At 32.9% G+C, this 8,052-nt stretch overlaps 1 protein-coding gene across 1 annotated transcript; it reads left to right on the plus strand.

Annotated features, from left to right (window-relative positions):
- The first annotated feature begins 3,724 nt into the window (after positions 1-3,724).
- LOC134684087 (sulfotransferase 1C4-like) lies at positions 3,725-7,818 on the plus strand. Its single transcript, XM_063543369.1, has 5 exons — positions 3,725-3,886; positions 4,108-4,434; positions 5,048-5,148; positions 5,750-5,912; positions 7,675-7,818. The coding sequence occupies exons 1-5, from the start codon at positions 3,862-3,864 to the stop codon at positions 7,803-7,805; spliced, it is 747 nt and encodes a 248-aa protein (XP_063399439.1). The 5' UTR covers positions 3,725-3,861; the 3' UTR covers positions 7,806-7,818.
- Positions 7,819-8,052: the final 234 nt, after the last annotated feature.

An 8,052-nucleotide genomic window follows, 5' to 3' on the forward strand; every position in this document is an offset into this window, starting at 1 on the left:
CCAAAAGTTTGTCTCAAAAACAAATTATTTTCACGGCGAGCGTCTTGCAAGTAGAAAGGTCTGTTCTCGGACATACCTCTGGTTTTTTTTTCGTGGTCAGGTGTCTTATACATTTATTTTTAGTAAGTTAAGTAAGTAGGTAAGTAATAACTTTATTAAAAGAGGGTGACTCAATTAGCTTTCGCTAATCTACCATGAGGCCCTCACGAAGAACAAACAGTATAAATATAACAAAGCTTACAGTTTGTAACATATTATGTAAATGCAATATTCATGCTAACTACAATTCCCAATATGCCGTGTAAACGTTACATGTATTGCATACATACATCATGTACATGGTATCATCTTTTGGCTGTAACTAGCAATTTTTCAAAGTATCGCCAAACAATTTTATGCCAAGTGGAGCGAGGATAAAAGATAATTAAACAGGGATTGGGAGCCTCTAAAGGCTCTGAGAAGCTATAGAACAAAAATGCAAAATCATGCTTTCAGGACGTCTCTCGAAACCTTTCTTAATCTGAAAATGCAAGTACTGTTTTATAATTTTTTGAAATAAATAAATAAATAATCAGTCCCTTGTTTCAATGAAACAGTGCAGAAAATAAATAATCTGTCCTTTCAACTTTCAAAAATAAATAACCGATCCAAAACAAATCCTCCTGCCCCCCCCCCCCCCCCCCCCCCCCCCCCGAATATCAAATCGTCGTCCCCTAAACGGTATAAACCCGAATCATATCACTGACATCACTACATATACGTGTGTGAGGTACCACTGACGTAACATATAAAATATATATGTTGATTTGATTTATGAAACGAGAGTGTCATGTTAATAAGACATATTGTATAACCTCCGACATTTACTTAGCTTGGATTACATACAAATGTACCGACTTCAAATCATTAAAAAAAAACCTACTAGGTAGGTATAAGAACGTTGCTTTACACAATAGATGTTATGTCAAGAGTGATAAAATATTCTACAAGTAATCTTAAAATAAATTATTCAATTTTTCATAACAATGTGACTCATCAAATTAAGGTTCGAAATCTTGTATATACATGTATATTATCATATGTTTTTGTCATTCGATAATAGAAACTTGGGTTGTTGCGTTAATATTGAGAACTATTGTTCTGATAAGTACATGTATATCATAGCATTGTATCCCTGTTTGGTCAATGACCTTTACATTCATACTAAGATATAGTGCAGTTTAGTTACACATATTGACCTTACATAACCTACAAATGTACCATTTGATAACGTGACCTTTACTATAGCGATAAGAAGGCATGTCGACATCTAGAACGTAACATTTTATAGAAACCCCTTTAATTGTATATAAATAACTTTAAAGTCGCTTTTTATTGTGACATTGTTGGCTGAGTCTGGACACGAGTTGAGGTTTGTATATACAGGTTATTATGTATCACCCTGTCTCCTTAAAACTTACGGACGCAATGGCGAGTTGGTTGACTGTTATGGAATATCCGTTTCACAGATGATATCGGATACGTGTTCCTGTCGTAACTATGATCCGGTTCCCTTTTCACGAATGTGACCTACCGAATTGGATTATTTACGGGGTTTGTAATAACATGAGCAATAGGGCGGGTGTCACATGTGGAGCAGGATCTGATTACCCTTCCGGAGCACCTGAGATCACCCCTAGTTTTTTGTTGGGTTCGTGTTTTTTTTTTTTCTATTTAGTGTCGTGTGTACTATTATTTGTCTATTTGTCTTTTTGTTTTTTTAGCCATGGCGTTTTCAGTTTATTTTTTATCTATTAGTTTAAATGTCCCTCTGGTATCTTCTCTTTTAGGTACTTACATGTATCAAAATGTCAATGCTTTTCTTAAATGAGTTTGTTATGCTAACGTCATGATCAATGAAGTCACATGGCAAGCCCTTTTCATATTTACTTAATTTCTAGATACATGTAGCTAATTAATTTTATAAAATATCTTATTAAGTTATTATGTACTTCGCTATTTTGTATACTTTATGAGATATCGTATTCCAATTGAAGTTAGTAAGATACCGTATATGTACGCCCTATAACGTGGAGCCTTGGCTAAAAATGAAGTATGCATGTACATGTGTAAGTATTCATTTCGCCTCTGTTAATATTTTTATGACATATTTCTGTAATGGTATTTTTATGAGGAAACAGTAGACCAATTACAAAAGTTGTGGCTGCCACAATATGATCAAGACTTCAAACTGTGATCTTAAGGTGGTACCCAACACTTTCATAAATAAATTTGGCTCGTTTAATTCTCATAAAATTTTATCAAGGTATTTACTTTGACCCTTTAACAAAAATATCAAAAAAATCAAAAATTTTGAACCAACCGTTTTGTCAGAAAAATTACACTGGTTATATAGCAGTTTGACAAACACTAATTTTGATCATTGTGAAGCTTTATATTGCCTTCACAAAGCAACGTAATTAAAACGTTTAGCTGATATTACAGAGTTATCTCCCTGTAGTGTTAGGTACCACCTTAAATGCTGATAATATCAATGTATCAAATACAGCAATATTTGTATTTACAATGTTATCAATAAGATAACGTTTTACAGATATCTGCCTTTCCGTATTCTAAACAAAAAATCTATTACGAATAGTCAAAACTACATCTAATCATCATCAACAATTTCAATTTTTTCATCACTAAGGGACGACATCAAAAGATCAATGAAAGATAAAAAACTTAATTCAAATAGTTTGGGGGTGGGGGTTGAACTGCTGCAAGATGTGGTTATCCGACATTGATTTTTACATATATCTATATGGGTCAATCAATTTTTCCCAAATTAAGTTAAAAGGGGGGTGGGTGGGTTGGGGGGGGGGGGGGGGGGTCAGTGAAAAAACTATGTGAATTAAGTTTTTTGTCCTTCATTGAACTTTTGATGTCGTCCCTAAGGACACACTCGACGTTTCTCTCCACTAAAAGTGACATTCAAACTCATGAGTCGAAAACAAACTGATAACGTCAGGTCAAAAACAAAAACCAACAACACAAACCAAAGTACAAGACACAACATATATAAAATTCAAATTTAGGCAACAAGAGCATCATAAAAAAACGAAAAAGAGGGGGATCTCATGTGCTCCGGAAAATAAGCAGATCATGGTTCACAAGTGGAACCCATCCTGTACGTAAATGTAGGTTTCTTCGTGTGAATTTTCCCTTTTTTTCTCTGTTCCAATATATGGCACCATTATAACTTTCTGGTATGCTATTGTTCAAGGTTTCACGAATTGTGACACCAATTTTCACATGTGGAGCAGGATCTGCTTTCCCCTGCATTACCACCTGATTTCCCCCCTGTTTTGTGCGGGATTATAGTTGCTCAATGTTTTGTATTGTACTTCTGTTTGTCTGTTTCTTTCTTAGTCATGGCTTTGTCAGTTTATTAATACTCTTTGTTTAAATGTCCCTTTGGTATCATTTGCATTTTATTTTTTGCAAGTCTAGGCAGAAGGCACAATATAGGTACTAATTTAACACAAACTAGCCTGGCACCGCGTACAATATAAATTATTGTAATTTCGTTATAGGCTCAACAGTTATCTTCTCGAGCTCTCCAAATATACAATGAATATTATTCAAAGAGTCAACCATTAGAAATTTATATACTGAAATTAGTTTTTATTGCAGAATTATATTACTCAAACTATGGCATTGGATTTGGAAAAAATGAAGAAAATTAGAGAGAGTTTAAAACCTGTTCCCTTACCGGAGCATGATGGAGTTTGTTATCCATCTTTTCTCCCATTCAGAGAGAAAGGAGCCGAACAAGCTTTGAAAGATATCACTAATTTCCAGTCAAGAGATACAGATATTATGATATGCACGTACGCAAAGTCAGGTATTTATCTGTAACATTAAACAAACACGACTGATTAAAATTAAGCTCGAGTCATATGAGTTAATATTCATGTATAATATTCGAACTCGACGCGCATTGTGTGCATTTTGTATTGTTTGTGAAATTATTAACGAAATTTTTCAGATATTTTCCCACTTTTGTATGTTGTACAGTTTTATAAACATGCATGTCTTTAACGATGTTACTATTCATTTTCCCAGGAACACATTGGATAAACGAAATCACCAGTATGTTAATCCGAAAAACAGCAGAACTCGATAATATAAACAAAGCTACGACGATGCTGGAAACCATTTCCGACTTTTCTGTCACGGATGACCTTCCATCGCCTAGACTACTCAACACTCATTGTCAGTTCCGGTATCTTCCGAAGGGACACATCGAACATAGGGGCAAGATAATACACATGATTAGAAACCCGAAAGACACATGCGCATCGTATTATCACCATTCGAGGAAAGACAATATATTTCTTAGCTTCTTTGGAACTTGGAATGAGTTTTTCGACTTGTGGATGTCGGCAAAATGTAAGTTATTGATACATTAATAAAAAGAATAAAAATTGTATTTGCGAATGTGTTAGTAATTATTATAGTACACTGATCGAAATCTATGTAGACAGTGGTTAATTCTTGCATGGTACCTCGGCTTTACCCCCCCCCCCCCCCCCCAAAAAAAAAAGTGACTGCTGTGGCTGCTATGGGGACAGATGCAATGAAGTGATATAAAAAAACTAATAAGCAAACATATTATTGAAAATGGAAACGGAGAAGGTGTTAAATAGAGAACAACCAAACCAAAGAGCGGAAAACAACCTAGTCTTCATGTGACCCCTTAACAACACTATATATTAGTTCAGCAAAAATGGAAGTCACTGACAGACGAAATTCCGCGAAATTAGTTAAAAAATTTTTTTTTAAAAATACAAGACTAATAAAAGGCAGGAGGTTCCTGATGTCGCTTGTGTGCATGTTCATGCAGTCGACGTACCACTCGCGAAATTTCAAAACTCTTTGTTTCATTACTTGCACAAATGAACTGCGAATTCGCAGGCATTTTCTACTACAAATAAATATGTGTAGGTGGATACCGTGCATAATAAGTGCATTTTGATTGACTAATACAATTGGATATTTGTAGGTGCATATGGATCATGGTACACTTATGAAAAGGGTATTGAACAAGCAGAGAAAGACTATCCTGGCATGATATTCACTTGCTCTTATGAGGAAATGAAAAAGGTTTGTTATTGTATATTTTATAATCAATATAAATTAATCTCCAACCAAATATAACTTTAGTTTGTATTCTTGGTTTATGCTTAATCACATACAAGACGTCGACAAATGATTATGTAACATGTATCTTCACTCAGTTCAAATTGTTTTTTTTTATGTAAGCACGACTATTTGCTGTTCATTTTTTCAAATGACAGTAGTGAAAACAATATATTTTTTTACATTATCTCTCGCTCTGACAAAATTTTAACTTTGTGTTTCATTATTGTAATTCATTGATATACATGTAACAAGATTTTCAAAATGAGGTACGCGTAATGAGACGGCTCTTTTTATGTTTACAATATATTGTTATGAATTTAGAACTCTTTGAGCTGGATATGAATTCTAAAAAAAAAAAAATAACATGCTGATAGTCATGTTTTATTTTTTATGCATAAACTGATATCTGGCTAAGTAAATGCACACAATGATATGTATCCAATTTCATATACATACATGCAGTCATTTTAAAGTACACTTAAAATATATATGTGCATGTGAGCTTGTAACAGGTTGTGTTTCTCACTTTAATGGTTATCTATTTTTTTAATGGATAATAAAGGATCCCAAAACAGAGATTAGGAAGCTAGCCGACTTCCTAGAAGTACAATGCACAGATAAACTCATAGAAGACATTGCAAAAGCAACATCATTTGAGAACATGAAAGAAAATAAGATTGATTTTTCAAAAGCTGTGGACGGGATAACACACATATATAGAAAAGGTAACTCTAATACTCCTTTTTATCTTAAAGGAAACTTAAATATATTTGTCAAACATATGCCAGATACGTAATCTTCGATTGGCGCTTGCCAACTTTGAAACAGCGGTGACGTTTCTTCGCTAAATTTACATAAGACAGAGATTCGGAGAAAAGACTACATATACATTGTCACTGTTTTGGAGTATGCACAAGGCTGTTTTGCTCCAATTCTAAATAATCTGTATTTTTTTTATTATAATCGTTTAATAAATAAAAATATTTGGAAATTTAGTAATCAATCTTACAAGCACCAACTTGAAGGTATTTCTGTGCATTAAATTTAATATCGTTGCTGACATTTCTTTTAAAAGTAACATGTTCCCGTTATGTTATGCACGCAAAATCATGAAGTCAATATGATACGAATTTAGATCTTCGTTTATAACATTAAATATTTCATTAATAAAAGCTCATTTCAGTTGTGTTTGTGCTAGACATGCAAATATAGAAAAAATAACAGTACATGTAATTCTAGTGTTATGTGTCTATTCCTATCAATATTTAAGTTTAAAAATCAGAGAAGGCTGACATCATAAAGGATGAAAAAGAATTCAAAATTAAGAAAATGGACGAAAAGAAAAATCAACATCACCATGACAAAGCACAATTAACGAAAAAACGAAAAACAGCAAACTACAAAGCATTACATGGAAAACTAAACACTCCGCAACTTGAACCCAACAAACTACAAACGAGAAGGATAATATATTTTGATTTGAGCAGATAAGCAGATCATTTTAGATTTACTCGAATTAATACATTGCGTTTAATATAAAGCTATCTATTTTGATATCACATTAAAAGTTATCCTGATATGTATGTAATACTTTCCACTGTTCGTTAAACATCTCTAAGCCAGTCCTCTGGGATTTCTAATGATTATTTTAAACGAACTTCACAATAATTATAAACTGCAGTTCCATGTGCTAGATGAGCAGTGTTCGTTCACTGTTAACTATGTAGAATTTATTTGTAAGCACTTAATAAACAAAACGCGAGCGTTTTTCTTGTTTCATAGCGAGAATATAAGAAATTCCTATTTTTATAAAATGTACGATTAATATATCATTTATCCTATAATCTAACATTTAAGTAAGGATTGTATATGTAATATTTGTTCTGGCTATGAAGAAATAACATTGAGAAATTGGTGCACACTGAATAACCCACAAAGCCACATTGTTTATGTTATGTTATGACAGTCAGTTCTATTCATCAAGTTATAAATTCTATATTTAACGATATCATCTTGGCAAAGTGTTGATGACGTCACGAACATATGACAAAATTATGTCTAGTAGTTGGAGAAACACTGGAAGACACTGGACGTTAAGCAACCAAAAGTCAATAAATCTATGAGATAATAGACAAAAAAACCTCCAGCCAATCAGAATACGTGAAACATTTAAAACTACATTTTTTTTAGAATTTAACGTACAATGATCATAGAAGTTTTTTTCTTTCCAAACCATCGGATCAGAACAACAAGAATTAAACTCAGACCGAAACGACGACCTAGCATTAATCGGTAACAAAAAAATAAAATTTGACGGTTAATGTATTCTGAATAGATGCAAGGTACATTAAGACTTTCTTCGTATAATACACTAAAAAGAATAATGATTTTATCCTATTAAAAAAATCCACTTACTTACCTGTATGTGCATGTTCATTAATCAAAGTTATATTTTATGAAAACACGTTCATTATCACTATATTTCAGGAATAGTAGGAGACTGGAAAAACCACTTCACAGTAGCACAAAATGAACAATTTGATGCCCAATATGTTGAAGAGTTTCAAGACTGTTCATACAAATCTATGTTTGATTTAGAATTATGTAAAATAAAGTAATAATGTATCAGGATTACATTTGAGTACGCCAAACGCACGTTTCGTGTAGTAGATGGTTTTTGTATTAGTTGTGAGTTGCTTTGAACTAGCTGTCAGTAACTGCTAGTACTTTTAGATATGTACTTAGTGTCTTTTTGTTGTTAAAATGTACAAGTACCCGACCACGTCTACTCTGTGTTTTTGTTAAATGTACTTCTTAAATCCATCTGATGAATTATTTCATTTTCAACGGATTTTTATAATTTGT

The sequence above is a fragment of the Mytilus trossulus genome, chromosome 9 (genome assembly GCF_036588685.1).
Source record: "Mytilus trossulus isolate FHL-02 chromosome 9, PNRI_Mtr1.1.1.hap1, whole genome shotgun sequence".
In the NCBI taxonomy this organism is placed as follows: domain Eukaryota; kingdom Metazoa; phylum Mollusca; class Bivalvia; order Mytilida; family Mytilidae; genus Mytilus; species Mytilus trossulus.